This window comes from Olea europaea, chromosome 11 (genome assembly GCF_002742605.1).
Source record: "Olea europaea var. sylvestris chromosome 11, O_europaea_v1, whole genome shotgun sequence".
Taxonomy (NCBI): domain Eukaryota; kingdom Viridiplantae; phylum Streptophyta; class Magnoliopsida; order Lamiales; family Oleaceae; genus Olea; species Olea europaea.
This window is the reverse complement of record NC_036247.1, coordinates 28,398,290-28,411,542: the sequence shown is the minus strand read 5'-3', so window position 1 is coordinate 28,411,542 and position 13,253 is coordinate 28,398,290. Positions and strand designations below refer to the sequence as shown.

The 13,253-nt window shown below is 34.2% G+C and overlaps 1 protein-coding gene across 1 annotated transcript; it reads left to right on the top strand.

The window, feature by feature from the left end:
- The first annotated feature begins 5,252 nt into the window (after positions 1 to 5,252).
- On the top strand, positions 5,253 to 8,723 carry LOC111403963 (purple acid phosphatase 18-like). Its single transcript, XM_023032657.1, has 5 exons — positions 5,253 to 5,580; positions 6,136 to 6,804; positions 7,233 to 7,421; positions 7,516 to 7,604; positions 8,305 to 8,723. Exons 1-5 carry the CDS (start codon positions 5,434 to 5,436, stop codon positions 8,522 to 8,524), a joined length of 1,314 nt encoding a protein of 437 aa, XP_022888425.1. The 5' UTR covers positions 5,253 to 5,433; the 3' UTR covers positions 8,525 to 8,723.
- Positions 8,724 to 13,253: the final 4,530 nt, after the last annotated feature.

The following is a 13,253-nucleotide window of genomic DNA, read 5'->3' as shown; positions in this document are numbered from 1 at the left end:
AACAACACTTGTGTTGTTCCAAAATTTTCACCAAAATCCGATTTTTTCAACAAAACAAGATTTAATAATGGACTCCCTAATATATGTAATATAGAAAGTTTGACAATGTCATAAATAACGTAAATGAGTTCCACTATTAGTTCTCGAGATATAGATAAGACGTAGTTGCTTTTACTCGTGTTAACGCGTATAACCTTTGTTTGAGCCTCATTTTTCATCAAAATACATTTTTGAACAATAATTTGATCTCATTTTTAACCCCACGTTCTTCAATAATATACACACAAGCTCAAAACTTTTTCTTATTTTTTAACCATATATTCTCCATTATAACACTATTACAAAATTCATTTTTTGAAAAAAGGGGACTCAAAACAACCCCATAATGGCACGAGAGTCGTTTTCATATTAATAACGACACTTGTGTTGTTCTGTTGATTTTTCCTACATTTTTGTTAATGTCTTTTAAGTTAAATATTTGCGTTTCAATTATACATTTATCTCTAGTTTGTTATTATTTCATAATAATGACATATGTTACGTTACTAGAAATATAAGCATTTATGAAAATGATATAAGTGTCGTTATTGTACTTATAAGAGAAAGATGAGAACGATATAAGTGTTTTCATGTTTGTTACAAAAATTCATGAGAATGGAGCAAACATTATTACTCAGATGAAAATGCTTATGATTCATTAGGGGATCCGATATATGAAATTGTTTTACTGGAATAAAATCAAAATGTAGGAAAAATTAATAGAACGGCACAAGAGCCGTCACTGAAATGAAAAACGACCCTTCTATCGTTCTATCTATAAATATGAGTTGAGAAATATGCTCATTAATTATCAGTCTAGCATTCCAATGATGGCATAACCGTCGTTATGATTATAAATTTACTTGTCCATAAGAACGACACTTGTACCGTTACTAAGACGAGAACATTACTTGTCTATAAGAACGACACTTGTATCATTACTGAAATAAAGACGTTTATGAGAACGGCACAACTACCACTATATTTGATTTATAAGTGTTCATGAAAATGACACAAGTGCCATTACAATATTTAAAAAGTCCCTAAGAACGATATCAATGCCATTATTGAGATGAAAATTCTAAAAGCACAGCACAAGTGACATACATAAATATAAACTTCTATTATTATTATGAGAACTGCACATCTTAGGGTGCCCAATTCTAAAGGTCGTAGCGTTGAAAACAAACGAAAATAAAAGAGAAATCAACATAACAGCTCATGTGCCGTTGTTGATAATAAAACGGCACCTGCACCGTTTTGTTTATCATTACGAGTTTAAGCAACGACAACCCGTCCTCGCCTTGTGAAATGATAAATTGAACCCATTTAACTTGCAAGGTAGATATGTCATTCAAAAAAAAATTAATAGATAGGCTCATCGCTTGTATTTTGTTGAAAATAGTAGAATCACTTGTGTCAATATTGAGATGAAAAGTTCTAATAGAACGGCGTAAGTGATGTTTAGAGGATAAAAAGGTCATTGAGAACGTCACTTGTGCCATTACTAAGATAAAAATTTCTAAAAGAACGACACAAGTACCGTTATCTAAACATAATTTTTTCCATGAGAACAACACTTATGCTGTTACTGTAAAGAAAACTACATTTGTGTCGTTCTAGCTATAAATACGAGTATAGCTAGTCACGATCCATCCATGCCGCAAAACTCATTTCAGCTGCAAGATGGATATGCCGTTTAAAAAATTGAGAAATGTGCTCATTAATTATATTTTCTAACGAATCAATACAATGACTTATGATTTCACAAACTTGATATTGTATAACTTATATCAATTCAACTATTCTTTGTCACGTGATCAATCTTTCTAACTTTTTTAAATTAGGGGATCCATGTTTGAGGTCGCTGCATTGGAAAAAGAAGTAAAATATTTGAGAAATCAACAAAACGACACGACACTTGTATCGTTCTGTCTATAAACACGAGTATACGTAGCCACGACCCTTTCATGTCCCGAGAATCAATAAGTTGAACTCATTTCAATTGCAATGTGAATATTTCATTTACAAAAGTTAAGAGATGTGCTTATTGATATATTTTCTAACGAATCAATACAAGACTTGTGATTTCACCAATTAAATATCGTATAATCTATGTCAATCCAACCGTTCTTTTTCTCATGATCAACTTTTCTAACTTTCTTAAGTTAGTAGATCTAATGTTTAAGTTTGTTGCATTGGAAAAGAATCAAAATATTTGTGAAATCAATACAACGGCACAAGAGCTGTTAAACGACACTTGTGTCGTTCTGTCTATAAAGACAATTATATGTAGTCACGACCTATTCATACCTCGAAAATCAATAATTTGAACTCAGTTCAATTGTAATATGAACATTCTGTTTACAAAAGTTTAGAGATGTGCTCAATAATTATATTTTCTAACGAATCAATACAATAACTTGGTGATTTCATCAATTCAATGTTGTATAATTTATATCAATTCAACCGTTCGTTGTCTCATGATCAATCTTTCTAACTTTTTTAAGTCAGGAGATCTAATATTTGAGATTGTTACGTTGGAAAAGAAACAAGATATTTAAAAAATTAACAGAACGGTACAAGCGTTATTAAATGGAACTTGTGTCGTTCTATCTACAAAGGCGAGTATACGTAGCCACGATCCATCCATGCCCCGAGAATCAATAAATTGAACTCATTTCAATTTCAATATAAACATTTCGTTTACAAAAGTTGATAGATGTGCTTATTGATTACATTTTCTAACGAATCAATACAATGATTTGTGATTTTACCAACTCAATGTCGTATAATCTATGTCAATTCAATCGTTCTTTATCTCACAATCAACCTTTCTAACCTTCTTTAGTTAAGAGATCTAATATTTGATGTTGTTGCGTTGGAAAATAAATAAAATATTTGAGAAATTAATAGAACAACATAATAGCTGTTAAACGACACTTTTGTCGTTCTGTCTATAAAGACGAGTACACGTAACCACGATCCATCCATGCCTCGAGAACCAATAAGTTAAACTCATTTAGGTTGTAAGATGGACATGATATTTATAAAAGTTGAAAGATATGCTCATTTATTATATTCTAATGAACCAATAGAATAACTTATGTTTTCATCAACTTGATATCATATGATCCATGACATTTAAATCGTTTTTTGTCACGTGATTAACCTTTCTATCTTATGCACATTGGTGGGTCCAATGTTTGAGTTCGTCAAGTTAAAAATAAATCAAAATATAGAAGAAATCAACAGAATGGTACAAGTGCCATTACTGAGAAGAAAACGACCCATGGGTCGTTCTGTTTGCAAACGGGATTATAAAACGGCTACGTCCTATTCATGCCTCCGAGAACCAATAAGTTAAACTCATTTAGGTTGTAAGATGAACATGATATTTACAAAAGCCGAGAGATATACTTATCATTTATATTTTAATTAACCAGTAGAATAATTTATACTTTCACCAACTCGATATCACGTGATCTATGTCATTTTAATCGTTCTTTATCATGTTTTTTCATTTTACTTACGTTAGAGGGTCCAATGCTTGATGTCTTTGCTTTGAAAATAAATCAAAATATTGGAGAATGCAACGGAACGACATAAGTGCCTTTATGGAGAAGAAAACAACCCTTGTATCGTTCTATTTGTAAACACGATTACAAACAATCACTCCCTATTCGTGTCTCAAGAAATAATAAGTAAAACTTATTTACGTTGTAATATGCACATGAAATGTACAAAGGTTAATAAATATGCTCATTAACTTAATCGACGCATATGAGTAGGATGACTTGTGCTTTCATCATTTCGACAATATAAAAGTTATGTTATTTCAACTGTTCTTTATGATATGGTCAACCTTTCTATGTTACATACATTATAGAGTCAGTTATTGGATGTTATTTTACTGAAAAAAATTAAATGTAGGTAAAAACTTCTAAACAATACAAGTGTTATTACTGGACATGAAAATGACACATGTGCTATTATATGTATAAACACAACTATAAGCAATCGTGATTTATTCATGTCCTTAAAAAATAATAAGTTGAATTTATTTATGTTGTAATATACACATGACATGTACAAAAATTGAGAGATACGTTTATTAACATAGGAGTAGGACAATTTGTGAGTTCACCATCTTGATAATATAAAAACTATGTCATTTCTACATTTCTTTGTGACATTGTCAATTTTTCTGTGTTATTTACTTCAAGAGTTCATTATTAGATGTCTTTCGTTGGAAAAAAAAAAAAACCACAGTAGATAATGACTGTAGTGACGTTTTACATAATAAATAACGACTGGAGTGACGTTCTACATTTCGTATAATAGTTGTAGTGTTATTATCATTCTATAGTTGTAGGTAACACAAAAAAACACACCAAGTACAAAAACAACACCAACTTAAATATTATTCAATAATATATTTAATAATAAATGTACAATTTACATAAGATTTCTAATATTATCTTTCATTTTTCTTCGAATATAAATAAGATGTTTCAATGTAGTTGATAAATGTTCAAAAGATACCAAAATAGGTGAATAATAGGATTTTAGAGTAGTAAGAATAGTTGAAGAGAAGAAAATGGGGGGGGGGGGGGGGGTTTGTGATTTTGGGGACAAAAATTGAATTGAGGAAATTATTTGGATTGATAAGGGTGTTTAGGTCTTTTTTAATAGTGAGTGTATTTACGACATTTGGCATTATTTGTTTATTGTATGTTGTAAATGAAGGCTATTTGATCCAAAAATATTGATGAAAGGCTATTTAACCAATAACATTCTTTGGTCGGATTATTTAACAAACTTCCCCTTTTATTATCCGCATTACATTTTAATTACAATATAAGTCTTTAATTATTTTTCTTTTTCATTTTTAGTTACCTAACTTGTAGGTTTCTTTTATTTTACCTATATTCAATTTACATCAATTTGATCACTCAATTATTATTATTATTATTATTTCTCTTCAATTGTAACGTTTGGGCCGTGAAATTTAGCATCTTACTTTATAATGTCCCTTTTTGATGAGAATTTTTTTTTTTTTTAATAAACTTTGATAAAAATTGATGAAATATGTACTTGAAAAGTTGTGAATTTTATGAAATTTATTAATAAAATTAATTGATTAATTTGATAAATTTTAATCACAATTTCAAAGTGAATAAAAATAGAAAGTTATCAAAGGTTTCGCATTTTCCGGCATAGATCATGGGCTCTTTATAGTTTGTCTGGAAACGAAAAGCTAAACAACTAAATCAGGATAAAACAACAATCTGTTAACGTAAATCATCGAATTGATTATTTCCTTGTTTCACACTGCATCTCTTTCTTAGCTTCAAATACACTTTCCACGGGTACCCACAAAGAGGCAAAATCATGGAACAGAAGCTGATAATGATGGTGGTGCTACTAGTATTAGCACTAGCCACAGCCACAGCCTTTACCGCAGAGTATGTCCGACCACCGCCTCGGAAAACACTTCATTTTCCATGGAATCCAAAGCCTTCCTCTCACCCTCAACAGGTAATGCCCATTTTTCGTTTTAGAAATAAAAAGGGAATTCATTCTTAATATTGTTTGTTTCGGTCAATTGTTAGAAAAAAAGAATTGAACTTCGCTTAATATTCACTTCACTCGATATATTTCCTTTGGTTTTTGGGGGTTTCAAATGATTAATTAGTTAGTTTATCTTGTTTGCTTAGTTCTTGAAAGAGAGTGGATTAATTGTGATTTTAAAGGCAGTGTATTTAGTATATGGGTTTGCAAGATTTTACGGTATTGGAGTGTGTAGGAATTTTAGGTATTAGCAGTTGTAGAATTAAGGAAATATTGATCGACTAAAACCTGTAACAACTAGATTAAAGTCTGATTTATTCAGTTTCGAAAATCATTCTATGGTGATTATGTTGGAGTTCCTATTATTCTATTTTACAAGATTAAAAGACTGATTTGTTCAATATGAGCATCTTAAGCTTCAAAATAAAGAAATTCTAAGAATTTTGTTTTGACGGAGTTGCTTGATTGGCTACCATGGCTGATTGATTTTCTAAACTTTGTTGCACAAATGCCCATTTTCAGGTTCACGTCTCCTTTGCTGGGGATAAACACATTCGGGTCACATGGGTTACTAATGATGAATCTTCACCTTCTATTGTTGAGTATGGTATATCACCTAAAAACTACAGCTTCAAAGCTCAAGGAGAGAGTACTAGTTATAGTTATTTTCTTTACAGCTCTGGGAAGATACACCATACTGTCATCGGGCCGCTGGAAGACGACACCTTGTATTTTTACCGATGTGGGGAAGAAGATCCTGATTTCCAGCTGAAAACCCCACCATCTCAATTCCCAATTACGTTTGCCGTTGCAGGTGATTTGGGTCAGACTGAATGGACGAAGTCAACTTTAGACCACATAGAACAATGTAAGTATGATGTGCATTTGCTCCCGGGAGATCTTTCCTACGCTGACTACATGCAACATAAGTGGGACACATTTGGCGATCTGGTGCAGCCACTTGCGAGTTCAAGACCCTGGATGGTGACGCAAGGTAATCATGAGAAGGAGAACATACCAATCTTGAAGGATGGGTTTATATCCTATAATTCGAGATGGAAGATGCCATATGAGGAGAGTGGATCCAGTTCAAATCTGTATTATTCGTTTGAAGTGGCGGGAGTTCATACTCTCATGCTTGGTTCGTATACGGATTATGACAAGTACTCTGATCAATATAACTGGCTGAAGGTTAGTTAACTTCCATATTTTCTGGAAGGAAATCATATTAATGAAACATTTGTATGGACTAATTTTCATAGAACGTAATACAATAGTTAAGCTTCATGGCTTAAATATGGTTAGGGAATGCCACAGTTATAATTAGGTGGCAGTGACGTCTCATGACCTGTTGTGTAGATGTAGTGATAATGTTATTGACTTTAGTAATTTTTTCCTTACAAGTCCAACTATTTGAGACGATATGAACAATAAAAACATCCAAGTGTCCATATGCACCAATTTCTAGGTTCCACTGAAGAATATTCTATCCAGTGAATTAACACTTTTTTTCTCTGTCAAAGAACGTTGCGTTTGATTACTCATGAAGGATCAATTTTTACACTTGATTTTTCACATTGAAGATATCAGTAAAAGCCAGCTTGAACCTTGAATTGTAGGCCGATCTTTCAAAAGTGGACCGTGAAAGGACACCTTGGCTTGTTGTTCTATTCCATGTGCCATGGTATAACAGTAACAACGCTCATCAAGGTGAAGGCGATGAAATGATGGCTGCCATGGAGCCATTGCTTTATGCTGCTGGTGTGGATATTGTTTTTGCTGGCCATGTTCATGCATATGAACGATCGGTATGGTGTTATGTACTAGTTTTGCGTCTGACTTTCTGTCATTAGTTTTATCTATCGGAACTTTACCAATTTATATCTGTTACTTCTGTAATAGAAACGTGCTTACAATGGCAAATCGGATCCTTGTGGAGCTGTCCACATAACTATTGGTGATGGAGGAAACAGAGAAGGTTTAGCACACAAGTAAGTCTGTCTCTTGATGAGATGTATGCCCATTGCAATAACTAAAAGAATGTAATGTTAAATAAACTGAAAGATATGAAATTCTTTGTTCTCTATGCTGTGTGCATCTGCAACGGAAATGAAACTGACTCAAAAGATAGACATGCCTCGAGTGAGTTTCAACTTTATCCATCTTCCTATTGGACTGTGTGAAGCCTAATTATGTTGTTGACTTATCCCTTGACCGCAGATTGACCTAGTTTCTACATTAAAAGAGGCTTTTTTCTGTGTGAGATAAGACGGGTGTGGGAAAACATTGTAATCTCCTTCATTATAGTGAAAAATCTGCGGGACAAGTTTATTTAGCTCTCACCTTGAAGTGAACCACTCTAAACCTACGTGTTCTTGTTCGTTTATGATTTACTTTTTCATTTATCAATGCTCTTGGAGTTAGGGATTAAGGTTTAATCCATATTACTCACCCCTTACCTCTCTATTGACCTACTCTCTTTGTAATTGGCAGCTTATCTGTTGTTTGTTGTAGATAGTTTCCTCATTATCAGTTTAGGTTGTAGGGGCCCTGTACGGTAGACTGGTAGTTATTCTAGCATCCTCAACGCATTCTTTGTGGGTTCATCATATCAGAATCTGCATTGACCATAGTTGCCAAACATTGAAATTAAGATGTGGGATCTAAGAAGTTTTGTCAAAATTTGGACAGGTACAGAGAACCCGAGCCTGAATGGTCAATTTTCCGCGAAGCAAGCTTTGGTCATGGTGAGCTCAAGATTATGAACTCGACTCATGCACTTTGGAGTTGGCATAGGAATGATGATGATGAACAAGTGAGGTCCGACCAAGTCTGGTTAACATCTCTGATTGGATCACAGTGCCTTGCTGAAAAGAGTCGTGAACAAAGAAAAATACTTAGTGAACCCTAAAGCTGATTGCTTCTAACGCCCCATTTTCTGAGGCATAGTAAATGTATAGCTAGTATATTGTCATTCTTGGTAGTCTGCATGCAACTGCTTGTGCTGATGCTTAAATGTCATGATAATTCGGTTTAGTTGTATCTCTATCCAAGTCCGGTGTATGTTTTGGTGAATTTTCACTCATTGCAGGGTGTGTTTGAATTGATAACACTGAATGGTAACTGCTAGCATATCTTATCGACAGAAAATTGCGTTTTTTCTGTTACCATGTCTTGAAACATAAGGACGAGAAGAAACTGTTTCAATTGTCAAGTATGCTACTATTATAATCAAAGAAAGGTGTTATATGGTGGATTTTTGGGCATGTTAGTTTGAGCTAAACAATATTTCAATTGAGCTGTTATAACTTAAAAGAAACAAGCTACAAGGTTTTTTGAATGATCCAAAGCTTAAAAGTATTTGATTATACTGTTCTAATAACTACCTATTTCTTGCAAATGATGATTGAACATTGAAAATGTGAAAGTTAATAATTGCTGAGTTGTGGTTAAAACGTCGACTGTAACAGCAAAATTTCATTGACACTAGGAGTTTAAGTAGACTTGTTGATATTGGAGTATCGCATTTTCATTTTACTTTCTGTATACAATATTATGAGAATATTCATATACGACCACTTAGTCTAAGGGACTTGACAAAATATACCTATAACATTGGGAAAAGGGGTGCCTCCTCACAAAGGGGGTCGCAGTGACTAAGCCAAACATCTATTTACCAAAAATACAAGTATCTGTAAAGTTGTAAGACCACTGGCCAACATAAAATTTAACGTAAAACAAGAGGAAAAAAAAAGAGTAAGAAAAGATTAATCTACAGTCCAAGAAGCAAGTTTCTTGTACATTATGTAAAAATAATATGAGGTAGATAAAAACAATCAGATGCATATAACTTACAGCACCTTTTCAACATACCTTGATATCATCATTAAAAACTCTTATAAACTTTCATTTTTGCAATGATTAGTTGTTTTCATCAAGTTGAAGGAATATAAAATGTTATAGAAAGACCATTGACACAATATGTTACCATTCTGTAACTCTTTTATAAATGGAACGGAATATCTTCTGTGCCCATTATAGATTTCTCTCTTTGTCAACTATGAATATCGTTGTTGCTCTCTCCTAATCTTCTACCCATCTTCTTTCTCCTAGTAAGGAGAAGAACATCATCAATCTCTAGGGATACCAATCATTGGCCAAAGAATTAGCCTTCTGTGGGCAATGAGGGCCAATACTGGTGATAGATGGATAGCTGAAAGAACGAAAAGATACGGTCCAATCTCCAAGCTAAGTCTCTTTGGAAAACCATCAGTTTTTATTCATGGACAGGCAGCTAACAAGCTTGTCTTCACTAGCGATGACAGTATAATGAATAAACATCAGACCGAGTCGATTAAAATGATCCTGGGGAACCGTGCATGTTGGAAATCGGTGGTGAAGATCATAAGCGAGTACAAAGTGCTCTTGCTTCATTCCTCAAACCGGAATGTTTAAAGCTCTATATTGGAAAAATTGAAGATGAGGTTAGGAGGCACCTTGAGATGCATTGGAAAGGAAAGAAAAATGCTACAGTATTTTGTATCACATACAGTCGAACTGAGAAAATAGAGAGATGATATAGATGGAAACAATACTATTTTCATTAATCTTCCATTTGGTAGGGCTTTTGAAAAGCTAAAAGTTATTTTTGAACATGTTTGAATAATTTTTTAGAAGTATTTTGTTTACAGAGCTTTCACAGGAAACTTGCCTAATGTAGTTTTCTCAATAACCTCTTCTACAAAGCAGAAGCCTGCTGAACAGGTCCAATGTTAAAAAATATACTAGAATTTATAAGCTTAGCCAAGCATGTTATACTATTATGTTATTTTATGAAAAGATTAATAAACGAAGAGTATATTATGAGATCTTTTATATGGACCTAGGTTTTTACCATTGATGAAGACACTCACATTCAACATAATATGCTCTCTTCTTTTCGGTGTTGAACGAGGAGCATGAAGAGAAATTGATTCAGTATTTCAAACAGATTCTTGGAGGATTGTGGTCGATCCCCCGTTAGTTTTCCATTCACACGCTTCAGCCAAAGCCTCAAGGCCAGTGCAAAGGTCCAGAAGATGTTGAAAAACCTTGTTCGTGAGAAACGTGTTGAAGTGGAGAACGGAGCTTCATCTCATCAAACCTCATTACCAGCTTACGCAGCATTCACGGAGAAGATGACAGAGAACTGGTATCAGAAGACGAGAGTATACCCAAGGTCCTGCTCATTATGGTCGCGGGGCATGACACTTCAGCCGTCCTGATGATAGAACCCTGCAATAATCTCACTTCATACAATACTCTTGAGACAAATTGAGGGAACAGGAAATAGACTTAAACGTAATTGAATTATCTTACTCTTGAACTGTAAATAAAATGGACATGAACCTGCTGGAAGTGGAGCAGATTCAGAAATTGGAAAACAAGGAAATAAAAGAAGAACAACGGTATTTGGCTTTTCGAGAGAGCCAATTCTCTCCTAAGTGACTACCCAATTTTCTCCCCCCACTTCTCCTCCAACTCTTCCTTATTTATAAGTTACTTGTAACTAATTTTCCCTCCCATTTTTACTCTCCAACGGACTAGTTTTCCACCTCCTGCAAGTTATTCTTCTTCTAGGTCCTTCTAGAATGCACGAGGTTGATTGGAGCCTATCACCTGATTACTTTTATCGTGCGACTTTCAGCAAATGATCCAGCTGTTCTGAAAGCTGTGTCTGGTATAGAATTCATATCCATTTTTCCCATTAATTTCATTAAATTGATTTCAGCCATTTGGTTTTGGGGATTTGCAGAACAAGAGGAGATCAAAAAGAGCAAGCCCTCTGGAAAGTTCTTGTTAAGATTAGGTTCAACCGATTAATTAACTTTACCAACAAAGTGAAAAAAATTTAAAATACAAGAAAAATAAAGTGAAGAACACGAGATTTTTGGCCTAAGCCAAGAGGTTCAGAATAGAATTCCTATACCCCTTTTGAACTTCCGCCACCGGAAGAAACCACTGTATTAAAAAACCAGAACCAAAGAAACCATCCAAAATACAATTTTTTGGCACTCGGGATGAATCACTCAAAATTACATCATATAAACCTCTCGATCTATACATCAAAATTCACTCAAGAACACACGACTCAACGAGATTACAAATCACTCAAGATTTATCTAGAGAAAGAGAAAAAGTTACAAGAACTTCGAGACTTAGAGAGAGTGAATAATGAATTCATCTATCTAACCCTAGGCAGATGAATGGGTATATAAGAAGTCACCAGAAGGTCAGCCATCCAACGATTGATAGGGTGATACTTGGCATCATTTCAAGCATCAAACCCACTAAAGAAATCGCATTTCACTCAACACGTGTTTGTAAAAATGCAGATAGGGGTCAACCATAACAAATAGTCCATCCAAAACTTCAACCAAACAATCCAATCAGTATCCAAGTCATCAACATCATGTTGCCACATATCAACATCATTGTGCCCCATATCTCCACAGTTTTTGACATGGGAAGATCTTGCCAAGATAAAGTACACTTGGAGAGTGGCAATGGAGAATCTGAGAATGATTCCTCCAATTTTTGGAGGATTCAGAAAGACATTAAAAGACATTGAGTGTGAAGGATACCTCATTCCGAAAGGTTGGTTGGCAGGTAAGAGAAACTCTTCGACTCTTCAATGAATTTATTTACATTATAGAGATCCGCTAGTTTTTTCATAAGTGGGTCCAAGACCTGGTAGTAGGTGCCAAGTATCAATCTCTTATCAAATCTTACATCTTGAATGCTAAATACCCCTTGGGTCGTTGGGACATGTTTTGCATATAAAGGCTTCCGATATGATCTCGGTACAAGAAGTCATAAGAGGGAGGGATAGACCAAAAGTAACGTGATTTTGTTGTAGTTGCTAAGAACTTAGTTGCTTTAAATCATCTAGCAGATTAATCAATGAACACAACAGAGTGTTGGAATAGGATTTGCATAGTTGACCTCAGATTTACTTGGAATAATACCTAACTTGTCATTGTTGTAACTGCAGTAAGTTTCTAAGTAATAAGCAAAGCTTATAACTCACAACCTTATTGAAAACCAGGTATTTTGGGCTACCAGCATGACTCACATGGACGACAATATATTTCAAGAACCTGCAAAATTCGACCCTTTGCAATTTGAAAATCAGGCATTGCTATATTCCATTAGGAAAGGGTGGGGGTGTCGTGTTTGTTCAGGTTATGAGTTTGCAAGGATTGAAACTCTAGTCACAATTCATTATCTAATTACTCAGTTTACATGGAAATGATGCTGTAATGACAACTCCATGAGAAGGGATCCAGTACCTGTTCAAGGACTTCCAATCCAAATAAGCCCAAAAAACCAGCTGTAACTTGGTTCAGAACTTTACAAGGATCGTATCTTATGAATCAAGAAACCTGCTGCTGGTTTTATTGTTCTTGCCTACTGGACAGATATTGATTGTATCTTAATTCAGATGAATGCATTTAAGATCAGTTCACTTAGTTATGATGTTAAACAAAAATGTTCAAAATCACTTTTTAGCACAGCCAAACAGCTCTTGACCTGGCCCAACTGATCCAAAATACAAGATCACACAGAGAAGAAATTGCTTCAAATGCCAGAACAAGACA

Coding starts and splice junctions, on each gene's coding strand:
- LOC111403963 (XM_023032657.1), top strand. CDS start 5,434: ATGGAACAGAAGCTGATAATGATGGTGGTGCTACTAGTATTAGCACTA. Junction 5,581..6,135: donor CTTCCTCTCACCCTCAACAG/GTAATGCCCATT, acceptor GCCCATTTTCAG/GTTCACGTCTCCTTTGCTGG. Junction 7,422..7,515: donor TTCATGCATATGAACGATCG/GTATGGTGTTAT, acceptor CTTCTGTAATAG/AAACGTGCTTACAATGGCAA.